General features: G+C 41.7%; 1 protein-coding gene across 3 annotated transcripts in view; it reads left to right on the forward strand.

Moving 5' to 3' along the window:
- Positions 1–423: 423 nt before the first annotated feature.
- Positions 424–18,772, forward strand: part of AS3MT (arsenite methyltransferase) — a 29,166-nt gene continuing 10,817 nt past the window's right edge. For 2 of the 3 annotated variants that reach the window (XM_054508364.2, XM_045878729.3), the window contains exons 1-10: positions 424–5,372; positions 5,576–5,616; positions 5,904–6,031; positions 7,159–7,309; positions 7,966–8,102; positions 8,806–8,875; positions 10,001–10,082; positions 12,998–13,129; positions 13,461–13,603; positions 15,872–16,006. In XM_054508364.2, coding sequence (XP_054364339.2) covers positions 5,159–5,372; positions 5,576–5,616; positions 5,904–6,031; positions 7,159–7,309; positions 7,966–8,102; positions 8,806–8,875; positions 10,001–10,082; positions 12,998–13,129; positions 13,461–13,603; positions 15,872–16,006 — 1,233 coding nt within the window. In that variant the 5' untranslated portion in view covers positions 424–5,158. The remainder of the gene's footprint in view (positions 5,373–5,575; positions 5,617–5,903; positions 6,032–7,158; positions 7,310–7,965; positions 8,103–8,805; positions 8,876–10,000; positions 10,083–12,997; positions 13,130–13,460; positions 13,604–15,871; positions 16,007–18,772) is intronic. The other variant, XM_045878730.3, reaches the window with a different exon arrangement.

An 18,772-nucleotide genomic window follows, 5' to 3' on the forward strand; every position in this document is an offset into this window, starting at 1 on the left:
CTTAGATTTTAAAAGCATGATCTGTCAGCTTGATTCTAAAAATTTAATTACTAGTATCAAAATGTCCGCCTCCTTTGAAGATATAATATCACAAAACTGATATTTAAAAGGGAATATGTCCAGGGGGACCTGGCTGGCTCAGTTGGAAGAGCATGCAACTCTTGATCTTGGGGTTGTGAGTTTGAGCCCCATGTTGGGCCTAGAGCTTACTTAAAAAAAAAAAAAAAAAGTCATTTGCTTGTGATAGCTTTCCTGAGAATTTTCCAAACTGTCAAAGAACTTCCATATACTCCCAAAGTATAGAAAACAATGGTAAGATACCCAGTTCATTTGCTGAAGTAATATGACTTTCATTTTTATTTTTATTTATTTAAAGATTTTATTTTTAAGTAATCACTACACCCAATATGGGGCTCAAACTTACAACCCCGAGGTTAAGAGTTACATGCTCTACTGACTGGGCCAGCCAGGTGCACCTATGACTTTCATTTTTTTTTTTTTGAATATTTATTTATTCATTTGAGAGCAAGAGAGTGCGATAGCACATGCTGAGAGTGAGTTGGGGGGAGGGACAGAGGGAGAAGCAGACTCCTTGCTGAGCAGGGAGCGCACTCAATCCCAGGATCCTGAGATCATGACCTGAGCCAAAGGTAGATGCTTAGCCAACTGAGCCACCCAGGTGCCCCATTTAAAAATTTTTTTAAGATTTTATTTATCATTTTTAAAAATTAAAAGCAAAATAACATAAGAAAATTTAGGAGATTCTTATTCATTAACATAGATGAAAAATCCTAATAAAATCTCAGAAAAATTAAATAGAGAAATATTTTTGAAGAATTGCTAAAATAATTCCAGAATTGCAAAGTTGATGTAACAGCTGCAAAACACATTACATTAATAAGAAACATTAAATCATGTATCACTGTAACATACACCAAAAAGATATTTGAAAAAATTAACTTCTATTTCTAATTAAAACTAAAAAAAAAAAAAAGAAGAAAAAAATTTTCTTTCTGAAGAGTTCTTTCTAAAGAACCAATATAGAATATTTGGTGAAGAAGAAAGAATCATAGAATCCCAGAATCTTAGCTCTGTATCGGGCCTCAAAAGTGACTGAATTCTGGCCCCATGTTGTACAGATGAGAAAACATAGTGAGGGACATGACATAACTTACCCAAAGTTACTGAGTTTGGTGATAGGTCTTTTGAGTACTAGTCTATTATCTGTTACTTTCCTTATAAATAGAAACATGGGTGCTACTTGTCATTTCTAGTATTTAATGCAATACAAAAGAAAGGATCTTGGAAGTAACTGAATCCAATCTATTTACCCCTGCCACTGCATCTCTAGCAAGTAGACATCTAGCTGGTCATCTGGCTTCTGCTTGAATACTTCCAGTTTTGGGGAATCCTTTACTTAGAGATGCTGGCCATTTTGGAAAGCTCTACTTCTTTAAAGATTGTCTGTGTACTGAACCACAATCTGCCTTTCTGGACCATTCTGTAATTGTTGCTTCCAAGGTGGGATATGTGGAGGTATGCACAAGGCCCTCCTTGGAGGTAAGGGAAGAAAATAATGAAAATTTCTATGTATGTTTACTTAGCTTTTGCTAATATTTAAAATATGACTTGATATGAGAGCTCTAATTTGGTCTGCATAGCATATTGATCTACACAGCATGCCTGTCATTTAGCAGGGGTGATCTTAAAAACACAAAAACCCCTGTGGCTGGTGCACTGACCAATCAGAATGAATGATGGCTACAAGCAGTCTGGCCCAGATTCAGCTCTGTACACTAGATACCTGATGGAAAACTGGGAATCACTCAATTAAATTAGCTGATGGTGGTTTGCTTTATTGTGGTCTATCCATGTGTGGTTATGTGGATTTTAGGTTTATCAAATGATTCTTGTGAATACCCACAAATTGAAGATAATATATTAAAGCAAGTATACTGAACAAGTGGAAAACAGTAAAGCCCTTTCCTTAACTCCCATTAATCTGTGCCTTCAAGATAAAGATAGCATTTTAACAATGAGTGAGAAAGTGACTGCTTTCCTAAAGGAACTAATTTATGGAGACAGGATTTTGAAAACTAATATTTAAGAGTTTTTTTGCCATTATACAATTGCCAAGAAACTGATAGCTATAGAAACACACATTTTTACACACTTAATAGTTGGAAATATTCTAAGCTATAAAAATATTCCAACAAGGATTGTTTTCGTGGGTTTAACTTGTTAAAAGTATTAAAATATAACACCTTCCTATTAATATATATATATATTTTAAAGATTTTATTTATTTGACAGAGAGAGACACAGCGAGAGAGGGAACACAAGCAGGGGGAATGGGAGAGGGAGAAGCAGGCTTCCCGCGGAGCAGGGAGCCCGACGTGGGGCTCGATCCCAGGACCCTGGGATCACGACCTGAGCCGAAGGCAGACGCTTAACGACTGACCCACCCAGGCACCCCCTTTCCTATTAATATTTAACAATTAATTGACATCAGGGAAGACTGTTATCAGCAGATGAGATTGAAAAATGAGTGTAATGTAGTAAATGTCCCATTTAGATATCCGTATCTCCTTGCTATCTAATGAATAGAAATGCTTGTTACAACCACAGAAGGAAATAAGATAGACAAATACAGTGAACCCTTATACAACATGGGGGTTGAGGTACTGACATGTGCACAGTTGAAAATCTGTGTATAACTTTTGAGTCCCCAAAAACTTAGCTACTAATAGCCTATTATTGACTGGAAGCTTTATCAATAACATAAGCAGTCAATAAATACATATTTTGTATGTTATATGTATTATATACTGTATTTACAGTAAAGTAAGCTGGAGAAAAAACAAAATGTTATTAAGAAGATTGCAAGGGAAAGAAAATATATTTATAGTACTGTACTTACTGAAAAAAATCTGCAAAGAAGTGGACCGTGCCGTTCAAACCCATGGTTTTCAATATAAGGGTGGAAGAAAAAATTTTCTGCAGGATGAAATGACAATACTTAGGAAACACAAGTGAATTGACTAGAAATTTCTAGAGGTTAAAAATGAATTGGGCGCCTGGGTTGCTCAGTTGGTTAAGCGACTGCCTTCGGCTCAGGTCATGGTCCCGGGGTCCTGGGATCGAGTCCCACATCGGGCTCCCTGCTCTGCGGGAAGCCTGCTTCTCCCTCTCCCACTCCCCCTGCTTGTGTTCCCTCTCTCGCTGTGTCTCTCTCTGTCAAATAAATAAATAAAATCTTTAAAAAAAAAAAAATGAATTTAGCAGGGCGCCTGGGTGGCTCAGTTGGTTAAGCGACTGCCTTCGGCTCAGGTCATGATCCTGGAGTCCCTGGATCGAGTCCCGCATCGGGCTCCCTGCTCGGCAGGGAGTCTGCTTCTCCCTCTGATCCTCCCCCCTCCCATGCTCTCTCTCTCTGTCTCATTCTCTCTCTCAAATAAATAAATAAAATCTTAAAAAAAAAATGAATTTAGCAGAGTTGCTTTACTAAATATAATTCAAAACAGACTGAGACCTGCTACATGCATACAGTATGATTCCATGGCATTCTGGATAAGGAGGGAGAATAGATTGGTGGTTGTTTAGGAGCTGGTGGGGGAGGGGAAGGTGATTTACTACAAAGGGGCACAAAGAAACTTCAGCATGAGAGAGTCTCTATTGTCATGTATTCGTTTGTCAGAATTCACAGTACTGTACACTAAAGTTGGATTTTCCTGAATGTAAATTATATCTCAATAAACCTGACTTTTTTTTTTTTTAAGATTTTATTTATTCATTTGAGACACAGAGACACAGAGAGAGAGCATGAGCAGGGGGAGAGGCAGAGGGAGAGGGAGAAGCAGGCGCCCTGCCCAGCCAGGAGCCCGATGTGGGCCTTGATCCCAGGACCCTGGCATCATGACCTGAGCTGAAGGCAGACGCTTAACCATTTGAGCCACCCAGGCGCCCTAAACCTGACTTTAAAAATAGATTGAGAATAAATAATTTGTGTAAAAAATGGGCGGAGGACCTGAACAGACATTTCTCCAAAGAAGATGTACAGATGGCCAACAGACACATGAAAAGGTGCTCATGCTCACTCATCATCTGGGAAATGCAAATCAAAACCACAGTGAGATACCACCTCACACCAATCAGAATGACTAAAATAAAATCAGAAGGACAAGAAATAACAAGTGTTGGTAAGGATGTGGAGAAAAGGAAACCCTCACCCTGTTGGTGAGAATACAAACTGGTGCAGTCACTGTGGAAAACAGTATGGGGGTTCCTCAGAAAATTAAAAATAGAACTACCATGTGATCTAGTAATTCCATTGCTGGTTATTTACCCCCCCCAAAATGAAAAATAATTTGAAAAGGTACATGCACCCCTATGTTTATTGCAGCATTATTTACAGTAGCCAAGATACGGAAGCAACCTAAGTGTCCATCAATAGATGAATGGATAAAGAAGAGGTGTATATGTATGTGTATATACACACACACACACTCACAATAATATACAATTCCATATTTATATAATAGAGTATTACACAGCCATAGAAAAGAATGAGATCTTGCTATTTGGGACAACATGATGGACCCAGGGGGTATTATGCCAAGTGAAATAAGCCAGGCAGAGAAAGACAAATACCACATAATTCACTTATGTGTGGGATCTAAAAAAACAGACTAATACAAACTGGTGGTTGCAGGGGCAGGGATGGGCAAAATTGGTGAAGGGGATTAAGAGGTAAAACTTACAGTTGTAAAATGAGTAAGTCATGGGGATGAGAAGTACAGTATAGGGAATATAGTCAGTAATGTAATAAGGCGGCAGATGGCAACTATGCTTGTGGTGAGCATTGAGGAATGTATGGAATTGTGGAATCACTATGTTGTACACCTGAGACTTAGGTAACATTGTATGTCAACTAGACTTCAATTAAAAAAAAAAAAAAGATTGAGAAAGGTAATTTCATTCCCCAAAGGGGCAAAAATCATATGGGTGTTCATTTAAGTCCGGGTTTATAAATGAAAACCACAGTGGAGCAATAAAAGAAGATACTAATGAATAGTAATAGCCTCTTCCTGGTTGGAGAGACTAAAGACAACCGAGATGACACTGGGCCCAGCAGGGTCAGAGCGCCATGTGAGGGCGGATGATCAGACTGTGTTGGAAGCTCCTGGAAGCGGTGGCGGGTTCCTGCATCCGCCAGCGGGTGGAGCCGGCTGGCACCACCTGGTGCAGGCTCGGGAAGCCCGCCCCTCCGGAGATCAGGCCTGCCTGCCCCGGGGCGGGGCCTCGGGAGTGCTCGGCCTGGGGCGCTGGTTGCGGGAGTGCCCAAGTCCTGGAGTGCAGAGGCCCAGGAGATAGTGAGTGCGCCGCCCCTCGCCTCCCTGCCCCGCCCCCAGTGCGGACCCTCGAGGCAGGCCCTGCAATCACCACCCCCTACCAGTCACCATCACAAGCGCTCCCGGCCTGCCTTTTAACCACCCCTCTACCTTAGTCCGCTCCTTTCCCCTTGCAGGTGCTCAGCACCTTTGCCTTTCAGCTTCCTTTTTTCTCCTCCCGGCAGTGGCGGCCCCCCGAGACGCTGAGATACGGAAGGACGTGCAGGTGCCTGCAGAAGGGCCTGGAATGGCCCAGGAGGAGCCTCGACTGAGTGGGAGCACTAGGCCTTTGTTAGCCCGGCCCGCCTGTGCCCTTGCCCCCCAGGATCAAGGAGGGGACGGGAGTGGGGTGCAGGGCAAAGTCTGGGCTTAGAGCTTTGCAGGGGGAAAGCCTAGCCAGGCCTGGATGGGTGGGGCTGGGGGTGGTGGTGGACATGGGAGACTTCACCCTGTGGATACCAGTTCCAGCTTTTCTCTCTCCCCACCCCAACCCTGCCCTTGGCCTCTGGTCAGACCTACTATGGGCAGGTGCTGAAGAAATCAGCAGATCTCCAGACCAGTGCCTGCGTCACTGCAGCCAGGCTGGTCCCCAAGCACATCCGGGAAGCCTTGAGGAATGTACATGAAGAAGTAGCCTTGAGGTAGAGTTCCTGTGCTGCCCCCCATCCCCCCACCATGAAGACTCTAGGCAGCAGCTTTTTCAAGACAGTGATGCTGTCCCTAGGGAATTAACCCATTTCCTCAGATCCATCTAGTTTGCTGTGTCTATCATAAAACTGGTAAAGCACAGCAATGATCGTCTTACAGCTCTGCTTAAAAACTTCCAATGACCCCCCTCCCCACCCAACCTCCCTTTACTCAGGATACACCTTGGACGTGACATTCAAGGCTGTCCAGTTTGGCCCCCACTTCCTAACCAACCCCAGCTCCCTCTGATGCACTGTACTACTCTAGCTAGACCTTTCCCTTCCTCCTGCCTCACATGCAATTATTTTTTTTAAAAAAGATTTTATTTATTTGACAGAGAGAGAGGGCAAGCACAACCAGGGGAGCTGCAGGGAGAGGGAGAAGCAGGCTCCCTGCTGAGCGCGGATCCCAGATCCCAGAACCCTGGGATCATGACCTGATCTGAATGCAGACGCCTAACAACTCAGCCACCCAGGCACCCCTCACATGCAATTATTGATCTGGAATGCCTTCCCTCTCCTTTCTACCTAACAAATCCTGCCCTTCCAACACTTCACTGATGTCCTACCTACTTTGTGAAGCCTTATCCCTCCTCGAGCACCCTCTTCCCTAAACCACTATAGCACTTACTGCCTGTGCAGTAAATCATGGGAAATGTTTTCTGTGCTCATGGTTTACCTCCCCAGTTAAATACCCCCGGGGAACAGAAATCTTGTGTTACATTTCTTCTTCAATAACGAGCACAGTTCTGGACCTTTAGTAGATGTTCAGCTATAATAACTAACTAAATGTATTTACTCAACAAATATTGTAAATGGCTTGTTTGTCTTAGTACCTGGTGCAGTGCCCAACGATGATAACAATGGTAAACAAAGCAGACAGAGTCCCAGTTTTCATGGAGCTTCCAGTTTAGTGGGGGAAACGAAACACCTAAATAGAAATCCAGGGAGTGGTGGAAGCAAGGAGGGACAGAAAGGAAGGAGAGAGGTAGGAAGAAAGGATTTGTAAGATGTAGCGATTCCACATATTCTAGTCTCTAGGGGGAAAATATGGATACATGGATGTATTTTCTATTTCCCAGGTATTATGGCTGTGGTCTGGTAATCCCTGAGTGTCTGGAAAACTGCTGGATTTTGGACCTGGGCAGTGGAAGTGGCAGAGATTGCTATGTACTGAGTCAGCTGGTCGGTGAGACAGGACGTGTCACTGGGATAGACATGACAGAAAGTCAGGTGAGGCAGAGATTAGGAGGGCAAGGAGGAAAGAATTCTCAAAGGCATTCTTTTAAAGACAAAGTTGTTTCCTTTGTGACTCTCTTCAAGGATAATCTGCGAAGGCTGCTAAATGCAAAGCTCATTTGGGCCACTAGTGCTTCCTGCCCTGAAGGCTGAGAACTTTGACAATTAGGGGCTCTTCTTGGAGAACAGAGTCAGAGGTTTGACCTGATAAATGAATATCATGATGACCCAGTGGAGTCTGATTTTTCCCTTGCTTCTGCCATCTATCTTGAAGGATTTTGTTGTTGAGTGAAGAGTTTACTCAAGCAAAACCCATGTATCAAGGGGCACCTGGCAAGCTCAGGCAATAGAATATGTGACTCTTGCTCTCAGGGTCATGAGTTCAAGCCCCACATTGGGTGTGGAGCCTACCTAATTAAAAAAACAAAACAAAACAAAAAACCCAGCAGAGAGTTTATCACTCATTGAGTTGTCCCAGACTGTAATTTATCCTACATGCCCAGAGGAACCTTAAACACTTACCAAAAATATATTATGAATATTCCATTCATAATAGGAAATTTTTAGTAAAAGAGTAGCATATTTTAAAAAATGATTATCAAATCCATATATATATATTTATATATGTTTTTGGTTTTTTGTTTTTTTAGGTAGAAGTGGCTAAGAAGTATATTGAGTATCACATGGAAAAACATGGCTTCCAGACACCCAATGTGACTTTTCTTCATGGCTACATAGAGAATTTGGAGGAGACTGGAATCAAGAATGAGAGTTACGATATTGTTATGTAGGTCTATACCCTTATTTCTGTGAATATAGCCCATTTCCTGTCGAACACTCTTTGTGGAACTGACTCTCATTTAGGGTGTTAAGCCTGACTTAATAAAGGGACAGAGCTGTTCTCAGGTGCTTGTAGCCCACCGGTCTCAGAACACACTGGCCCAGGAGAGAACCGACTGTAAACTGAAACATAAACGGATGAGCCCAAAAGAACAGCAGGAACCTTGAGTCTGCTCCTACAACACACACCGACCTGTTATCTTCAGTATTATTGTCACAGCAAGGTGTAGGAGTCTGTTTCTCCTTTTCTTTTGAATTGTTGTCAAATCATGCCCAGGTGACAGCCTTAAGGAAGCTGCCTTTGATGAATTTCGCCTATCTACATGTGGCCTAAGGAACGCGTGGTGCAGGAGGCATGGGGAACCAGCCTTCGTGCCGTTGCGTGGTGACCATCCGCGCAGACACAAATCAGGAGCGTGCCTGATTTTTTTTTTTCTGCCCACTCAAATTGACTAAAAATTTATTGCGATTTTAAATACCCCATCCATCTCCTTTTTCTTGGGAAAAAAACTGAGCGTGGGGAAGAGAAGAGGGAGGCAGAAAGAATGGTGTAGCTTTGGGAAATGGTGGAAGACGTCTTTAGGGACTAAAGGATTTGAAGCATTCTGAGTGGTGTGAATTTGCCTGCCATTCCATCTCTTCTTTTTTAGATCAAATTGTGTCATTAACCTTGTGCCTGATAAGGAACCCGTGCTGCAGGAGGCGTACCGAGTGCTGAAGGTGAGGGGAGGGGGAGACATGTCAGTAAGAGCAGATGGGATCTGTCCTGCTCTTGCCCCCTTGAGCGGACAGCTCCAACTCTTGCCATTTATTCACGTTAAAAAGGGACGGCAAAAAGAGGCGTGGCGAGAATGCCCCAGACGTGGATTCCTTTTCCTCTCGTGTCGTAAAAGGTCGTAAATCCGAGAGTCATGATTGTCATTGGATGCCGTAAAATAGCTGCTTGACTGTGGTCTCTTTTCCTGTTCCCTGCTGGCCCTGGTCCTGGGATAGCATCTGTAGGACTTCAGGGACTTTTGGACTGACTCCGAAAGATTGCTATGGATAGACTCTTCCAGCTTATATAGTGTTTCTGAGGGCTGCTTGTTTCATTTCTATCAGGATTTCAGATCTTTGGGAAGTTAAAAAAGATGGAAATTTTACATTAACTACTTTCTAAAAGGAAGACTTGCTGGAGCTCCGTACCCTCCACATATATCATGAGATGTATATCTTCGTGATAGAAGATAGAAGATTCTGAGATTTTTGGTTTACAGGGCTTGTCATAGAGATGAAATAAGAATATGTAGGAATGATTTAATAATGTCATCTAATGGGCCAGCATACTATCTTCATCAGGATGTACTTCTAAAACGTAGAGACATTATAGTACAATCTGGACTCAGGGCCCTTGAAACTAGCTAAATACAATCGTAAAATTCCTGATCACTCATATGTCTGAGATTTTAAGGACATTTAAAAAATATTAATATAAAAATAAATAACATTACAAAAGTTCTGATTTTTATGGGAGAAGAATTCAGGAATACTATTTACTTCTATTAGTTATACAACCACCTGGGACTGCATTTGGTTCAGACTGGCTAAAATTTTAAGCACCCGAGTATCTTTATTTAGGAGAGAAACACTCTTGGAAAACCATTTTATTGTCTGTAGGGCACTGAAAAGAAATCTTGGCACGCAGCTATTGCTTGTAACTAGTAAGGCAGCTGGGCTTTGTTCACCAAGAGTCACCTCAGTACTTCTGTTTGGTTTTTAAAGTTGATTTTATCTCCTCATTCCTTTCTTTGCTATCTGGGACTAATGTCATCTTTAACCTTGTTTGGACTAATAATGCTGTTTCAGCACGGCGGGGAGCTGTATTTCAGTGACGTCTATGCTAGCCTTGAATTGCCAGAAGAAATCAGGACACACAGAATTTTATGGGGTAAGTGTTGCTTTGTTTTGTTTTACGGCAGATACTTGTTCATGTACAGAGCTCCAATCTGCTAATACCCAGGAGGAGGCTTTGTGATGTGGGAACACGTAGGACTAGATGGGGTGGCTTCTGTCCCCTTTCTCCTCTGACACTCAAGAGTAGTATGACCTTAGAGTTTAATTAGTCTCTTTGAGTCATTGTTTTCCAAATTGTAAAATGCAGATAATAATACAATCTAACTTATTGGGCTGTTATGAAGATTAAATGAGATAGTGGATATGAAAAATACTTTGAAAACTGTAGCATGGTAACCCTTTGGGGACTGAAGCCCCTTCATCTCCTTCTGTCCTCAGTGTTATTGTGTTGTTTATTCCCTTATTGTCATTTAAATGGAGTCTCTGGAAGTTGAGGAGATGAATGTATGCCTGTGGTCAGTCTGATTATGAAATAAGTTCTTATTATTAGGGGCACCTGGTCGGCTCAGTCAGTAGAGCATGTGACTCTTGATCTCAGGGTTGTGAGTTCAATGCCCACAGTAGGTATAGAGATTACTAAAAAAAAGAAGAAGAAGAAAAAAAAGAATCCTATTTAAAAAAAAAAAAAAAGTTCTTTTAAAATAAGTTCTGTTAACTTTTTTCTTGTCATACAATAATAAATGAATATTGTTAAAATGTTGGAAAATACAAAAAGAAAAAGAAAAAATTACTTATCATGTAACCTGGCAATAACTTCTTTAACATTTTAGCATATATCCTTGTAGGGTGTGTGTGTGTATAATAAAATTTGGAGCATGCTATATGTAGAATTTAGTATCCTCATTTCATTTGGCATGTTTCCTAAGCCTAAAATCTTTATTATTATTATTATTATTATTATCATAATGTATTATTTGTTTCAGGGGTACAGATCTGTGATTCATCAGTCTTACACAATTCACAGCGCTCACCATAGCACATACCCTCCCCAATGTCCATCACCCAGCCACCCCATCCCTCCCACTCCCCTCCCCTCCAGCAACCCTCAGTTTGTTTCCTGAGATTAAGAGTCTCTTATGGTTTGTCTCCCCCTCTGGTTTCGTCTTGTTTCATTTTTCCCTCCCTTCCCCTAGATCCTCTATCTTGTTTCTCAAATTCTTCATATCAGTGAGATCATATGATAATTGTCTTTCTCTGATTGACTTATTTCGCTTAGCATAATATCCTCTAGTTCTATCCACGTCATTGCAAATGGCAAGATTTCATTTGTTGATGGCTGTATAATATTCCATATTCCATTGTGTGTGTGTGTATATATATTCAACTAGAGAAAAGCCGCCAGTCACTCCCGTCTCCCCGGTCTCCGGCCACACTCCATGCTCACCCAGCCTGTGACCGAGCGTTTCTATCTCTGGCACCCGACCCCGGGTGGAGTTTCCAAACCCAGCAGATCCCTGCGGCGCGCCGCTCCTCCCGGGGAAGGAAGGGGAGTTTCCCCGGATCTGCTGCTTGTTGGGTCCCTGCTGGAGGAGCAGTGGCCCGACTGTGCCGCGGATCACGGTTTATGGCCACCCCGAGCTGAGAGCCCGCGCCTGGGCTCCGCCTCTGCAGCTGGCTTCCCTGCTCCGTTACCTGGGAGCTCTGCCACACTCAGGCACCCCCGGTCTTTCTGTGACCCCGAGGGTCCTGAGACCACATTGTCCCGCGAGGGTTCCACCCCCTGCTTAGCCACTGGAGTGACGTCCCTCAGCAGAGCCGACTTCTAAAAGTTCCGATTTTGTGCTCCGCGGCTCTGTCACTTGCCGGTAGCGGCCGACGGAGGCCCCCTCCCCTGCCATCTATCCTCCTGAATATCGCCTTGGATTCACTTCTCTGCACGTCCTACCTTCCAGAAAGTGGTCGCTTTTCTGTTCAGAGAATTGCTGCTATTCTTTTCTTCGATCTCCTGTTGAGTTCATAGGTGTTCAGAATGGTTTGATCCCTATCTAGCTGAATTCCTGGGACCAGGTGAAATCCAGGTCTCCTACTCCTCTGCCATCTTGCTCCTCCTCCCCTAAGCCTAAAATCTTTAAAAATGTGTGTGTATTCTACAACTATATTGTACAGCTGTGCCATACTTTATTTGACCATTTCTCTATGGGTAATCATTTGGGTTGTTTCTAATTTGTTGATGTAATAAATTTAAAAACTGTAAATTGCCTTGTGAATATTAGTAGTAGTTACTGTTCTAGTAGCAGATTGTTTATGATAATCTGGAGCTAATAGGCAATTTGTAAATTATCCTTTATATGTTTTTACTCACATAGCATAGTGCTTTTCAGAATGTGACCTAATCCATCCAGAAATACGATTGCAGCTGTATGGGACCGTACATTAGTGACTGTCTTGAATAATGGTTCCCAGAGGCCATTAAGCTAGCATATTCCATTTTAATTGTGACTTTCTAGATATTGGGGGGACACTCAGGTCCTTTTTCTATTTCTAGGATATATGTTTTAACTAACACCATATCCTTTTTTTAATTTATTTTTTCATTTTATTTATTATTATTTTTAAAGATTTTATTTATTTATTTGAGAGAGAGAGAATGAGAGAGAGCACATGAGAAGGGGGAGGGTCAGACGGAGAAGCAGACTCCCTGCCAAGCAGGGAGCCCGATGCAGGACTCAATCCAGGGACTCCAGGATCATGACCTGAGCCGAAGGCAGTCGCTTAACCAACTGAGCCACCCAGGCGCCCCACCATATCCTTTTTTTAAAAAAGTTTGTTTAAGTAATTTCTACACCCAACGTGGGGCTCAAACTCACGACCTCGAGGTCAAGAGCTGCATGCTCTTCTAACTGAGGCAGCCAGGCACCCCAACTAATACCATTCCTAATCAGTTTTATAAAAGAGTAATTTCTTGAATATCTAGTTGTTTGGTTGGTTTGTGATTTTTCTTTTTTTTAGGTGAGTGCCTGGGTGGTGCTTTATACTGGAAGAACCTTGCCATCCTTGCCCAAAAAATTGGTTTCTGCACTCCACGTTTGGTCACTGCCAATCTCATTACAGTTCAAAACAAGGAACTAGAAAGAGTGATCGGTAAGAAAGAGCAGTGGGGAATGTTAAAACTCCTCCTTGAGTGGTTCAAGTGCGGTGTCTAGCAAGAGTGTACTAAGTGGGTCTCATTGAAGGAGACTTTGGGTCATCTGGAAACCTCCATCTTGTCTTCTGTTTAATAGCAACCTCCCAAAGTTTGGTATTTAATAAAGCACTTCAAAGTTATTCGGTAAATAAAGTGAACTGCCCAGAAAGATAACTGGTGGCATGCAAAGAAGAAAATCACCATTATAATCTGTATGCTCTTCATCTACTAAGCAAACCAATAGCCATTTGGGAGCTGGAGCTGAACCATGGGTAAATTCCGTTTTAGGTGACTGTCGTTTTGTTTCTGCAACATTTCGCCTCTTCAAAATCCCTAAGACAGGACCAGCCAAAAGATGCCAAGTGATTTACAATGGAGGAATCACAGGCCATGAAAAAGAACTAATATTTGATGCAAGTTTCACATTTAAGGTAAATAAAAATTTCCATGATTTTGGACATTCTTTCTACTCTTACATTTGCTCCAGGTACCTTTTCTTAACCTTGCATTGCATCTCCCTTTCCTGGTGTTGGGACATGTGCATGTATGTATGTATGCTTTTGCTGAACCATTAAAAGTAAGTCGCAGACATTGTGACATGTTATCCTTAATATTTCAGCATGCATCTCCTAAGAATAAAATATTCTTGTACATAACCACAATATCACTGTCACCACCTAAGAAAATCTTTTATGGGAAGTATCTATCAGACATCAGATTAATGGAATTACAGAGAAGCAGTATGGAAAAGAATAGAAGTATTGTGCAACAGTATTTCAGTGGTTCACTTGCATCATAGAATTAAGGAACTCTTGTTGTTTAATGACAATATATTGATATTTCTACTACTCTTTGCAGGGCAGTCTTTATTTCCTCAAAATGGAAAAGTATAGGCTTTGGCATCAGATACCTGGGTTCAAATTCTGGCCCTATTATTTATTACTTGGGTAAACTTGAATAAGTCCTTCTTTGAGATATAGTTTGCTCCACTGCAAGAGTAGGGGTAATAATACCTACTGTGTGGAATTTCTATAAGGAAAAAAAAAAAAAGATTAGCGGTAATATAGGGGCCCCCTGGCTGGTTGAGTCAGTAGAGCATGCAACTCTTTGTCTCCGGGTTGTAAGTTCGAGCCCCATGTTGGGTGTAGAGATTACTTAAAAAATAAAATTTTAATAAAGATTAGCAATAATATAGCAGAACATTGGTACATACCGGGAACTCAGTAAATAGAAGATATAATCATGATTTTTCCCAAGGTAGCTGTTTCCCACCTGATTTTTTGGTCCAAATAGCATCTTCGAAGTTCTTAACTACTCCCCGGTGCTATTGATGCTTTTTCACTGATCCACTGCCCCTTGATGTACTGCCTGCTTCTGTAGGGTCACAGAATCAAAGTGGGAAGGGCCTTTGAACCCATCGCTCTGATATAGTGGCTTTCAAAGAACCCCCATCTTTAATAGTAGAATTCCTTTTTTAAGGAAGATCTTATTTAAAAAAACAATACTTGGGGCATCTGGGTGGCTCAGTCAGTTAAGCATCTGCCTTCGGCTCAGGTCATACTCTTGGGGTCCTGGGATCGAGCCCCACATCGGGCTCTCTGCTCATCGGGGAGCCTGCTTCTCCCTCTCCCTCTGCCTGCCGCTCCCCCTGCTTGTGGTCTCTCGTTCGTGCACTCTCTCTCAAAATGAATAAATAAAATCTTAAAAAAAAATTTTAAAAACCACAAAAAACCAATACTATGTGTCAGACATTGCATTACACAACCCCAGTATATGAAGGGGTAAACGCAGAGCTTATCTGAAGGGAGCAGGGGTTAGATAACCCAGACTCTCCTGTGCTCATTCCTGGTTCCCAAGGCATGAGGCTTTTATATAGCCCCCCAGACACCCTGGGACTCACAAAAATACACATTAACACTATTATTTTAATTTAAACCCTCATTTTAATGATGAATAAGGTGAAACTCAGATAACAGTGGTTTTCTACATCTGTCTCTGAGGAGAGATGGGATACTGGAGCAATGAGTGTCCTTTTTTTTTTTTTTTTTTTTTTTGCTTTGCCACCAAAGAAAAACTGATTATGACACTGGTCAATTACATTTTGAAATGAGCATGAAACTAGCGGCAGGGTCTGAACAGAAATACCGTTTCAGAAGATACGGTCTTTTTATCCTGAAATGTCACTCCTTAGTAAAACCTTTGTATGTTTTTCTTTTATTAAGATTAAAGTGGCATTTCTTGGGGCGCCTGGGTGGCTCAGTCATTAGGCGTCTGCCTTCGGCTCGGTCGTGATCCCAGGGTCCTGGAATCCAGCCCCGAATCGGGCTCCCTGCTCGCGGGAAGCCTGCTTCTCCCTTTCCCACTCCCCCTGCTTGTGTTCCCTCTCTCACTGTGTCTCTCTCTGTCAAATAAATAAATAAAATCTTTAAAAAAAAGATTAAAGTGGCATTTCTTTTTTTTTTTTTTAAAGATTTTATTTATTTATTTGAGAGAGAGAGAATGAGAGACAGAGAGCGTGAGAGGGGGAGGGTCAGAGGGAGAAGCAGACTCCCTGCCAAGCAGGGAGCCCGATGCGGGACTCGATCCCGGGACTCCAGGATCATGACCTGAGCCGAAGGCAGTCGCTTAACCAACTGAGCCACCCAGGCGCCCCTAAAGTGGCATTTCTTAATATGTGTTTTTTTTCTGCTACCCTTCAGGAAGGTGAAATTGTTGAAGTGGATGAAGAAACAGCAGCTATCTTGAAGAATTCACGATTCACCCAGAATTTTCTGATCAGACCAGTTGGAGAGAAGCTGCCAGCATGTAGTGGCTGTTCTGCTTTAGGATCAAAGGTTTGTTTGGCTTTCAGTCCCTGCCTTGCCACTGACTGCTAAAACAAGAAACAAATCGTTATTCTTTTAGTTGGCCACTATAAATAATTTCTAGCCATATTTGTACCTACAAAATGATTTGAATTAATTTCATAACTTTATTTTTCCAATCTGGATATTAAGTCAGAGACTCTTAACTTGGTGCACCCATGAATGGACTTCAGGGCATCCATGAATCCCTTAAAATTATATATGTGTATGTATATTTTCTCAAGAAAGTATCTATTACTTTCATCAGATTCTTAAAGGAGTCCAGATACAAAAAAGGTTAAGAGTTACCTTGGAAAAAATTACTCAAATATTCAAATAATTATTTGAATAATTTTTTTTAAAGATTTTATTTATTTGCGAGAGAGAGAGTGAGCGAGAGAGTGAGCGAGAGGGAGAGCACAAACTGGGGGATGGGGGGGAGGGGCAGAGAGAGAAGCGGAGTCTCTGCTAAGCAGGGAGCCCGATGCAGGGCTTGATCCCAGGACCCTGGGATCATGACCTGAGCCGAAGGCAGATGCTTAACCGACTGAGCCACCGAGGTACCCCTCAAACATTTGTAAGTCTTAATTGAGATAGTCAAATTGCCCTACAAAAAGACTGTAGAAGTCTACATGCCTACCTGCAATGTATGAGAATACCTTTTCCCTGCCGTCTTACTAATATTGGGTATTATTTTTAAAACTCTTTGCTTGTCTGATGGGCAGAAAATAATTTGTTGTTTTATTTTGCATATATTGAACCTTTTGCCTATTTATTGGCCAGTTATATTTCATCCAATGTGAACTTCCTGTATAATTCCTTTAACCATCTGCCATTAGAGTGGGATTTGCCATTTCTTTATTGCTCTGTAAACGATTATCTGTTATATGTTGTGAATATTTTTTCTCAGCATGTCATCTATCTTTTTATTTGCTTATTTTTCCTGAGTAGACATTTTCAATTTTTATGTAGTCAATTCCTTTATGGTTTCTGCCTCTTATGTTATGATTAGAAAGACCTTCTCCATGTGAACATTATGAATTTACCTCTATTTTCTTTAAAATTTTTTTAAGATTTTATTTTTAAGTAACCTCTACACCTAAGGTGGGGCTTGAACTCATAACCCCAAGACCAGGAGTTGCATCCTGCGCTGACTGAGCCAGCCAGGGGCCCCACCTATATTTTCTTTTAGTACTTTAGACATTCTGGGATAAAATTCATATAACAAAATTCACTATTTTAACCATTTTAATGTGTACAATTTAGTGACTTTGAGTATATTTACAAGGTTGTGCAGTCATCACTAGTATCTAGTTTCAGAAAACTTTCATTACCCCAAAAGAAATCCCATACTTATTAAGCAGTCATTCTGCTATCTCCCCTCCCCCTGGCCTCTGGCAATAAACTAATCTGCTTTCTGTCTCTGAATTTGCCTATGGTGGACATTATTATATAAATGGAATCATATACTATAAGGCCTTTTGTGTCTGGATTCTTTTACTTAACATAATGTTTTCTTTTCTTTTCTTTTCTTTTTTTTTTAAAGATTTTATTTATTTATTTGAGAGAGAGAGAGAGAACACATGAGAGGGGATAGGGTCAGAGGACGAAGCAGACTCCCTGCCGAGCAGGGAGCCCCATGCGGGACTCGATCCCGGGACTCCAGGATCATGACCTGAGCCGAAGGCAGTCTCTTAACCAACTGAGCCACCCAGGCGCCCTAACATAATGTTTTCAAGGTTTATCCATGTCAGTACTTCATTCCTTTTTATGTCTGAATAATATTCCATTGCATGGATATACCACATTTTGTTTATCCACTCATCAGTTGATAGATGATTAGGTTCTTTCTATTCCTGGCTGTTCCGAGTAGTATTGCTGTGAACATGCATGTACGCGTACTTCATGTCCTTATTTGAGTACTGGTTTTCAGTTATTTTGGGTCTATACCTAGTCGTTGGATTGTTGAGTCATATAGTAATTCTACATCCAACTTTTTGAAGACCCACCAAACTGTTGTCCACAGTGGCTGCACCATTTTAAATTCCTACCAACAATGTATAGGTTTCTAATTTCTCTACATCTTTGCCAACACTGTGTTATTTTCTGTTTAGTTTTTATTGTAGTCATCCTAGTCAGTGTAAAGTACCTCATTGTGGTTTGGATTTGCATTTCCCTAATGACTAGTGACGCTAACCATCTTCTCACATGTTTGTTGACCATCTATATGTTTTCTTTGGGGAAATGTTGTTTTAGATCCTTTACCCATTTTTTTTTTTTTTTAAGAGAGGGAGAGAGAGGGAGGAGGGGCAGGGCGAGAGGGAAAGAGAGAACTTAAGCAGGCTCCATGCCCAGGACAGAGTCCGACATGGGGCTCAATTTTACAACCCAATGCAGGGCTCGATCCCAAGATCCTGGGATCATGACGTGAGCCAAAGGCAGATGCTTAACCAACTGAGCCACCCAGGTGCCCCTAAACCTTGTTTTTAAACAGAATTCAATTTAGAGGTGTCTGGTTGGCTCAGTCAGTTAAGCATCTGCCTTCGGCTCAGGTCGTGATCCCAGGGTCCTAAGATGGAGCCCCACATTAGGCTCAATTTTACAACCCTGAGATCATGACCTGAGATGAAATCAAGAGTCGGACACTTAACTGACTGAGCTACCTAGGCTCTTTTGCCCATTTTTAAATTGGGTTGTCTTTTTATTGTTGAGTTGTAAGAGCTCTTTATATATTCTGGATACTAGACCCTTATCAGA

This window comes from Mirounga angustirostris, unplaced genomic scaffold, assembly GCF_029215605.1.
Source record: "Mirounga angustirostris isolate CCGP_5_RB_7025 unplaced genomic scaffold, mMirAng1.0.hap1 SCAF_6, whole genome shotgun sequence".
Taxonomy (NCBI): domain Eukaryota; kingdom Metazoa; phylum Chordata; class Mammalia; order Carnivora; family Phocidae; genus Mirounga; species Mirounga angustirostris.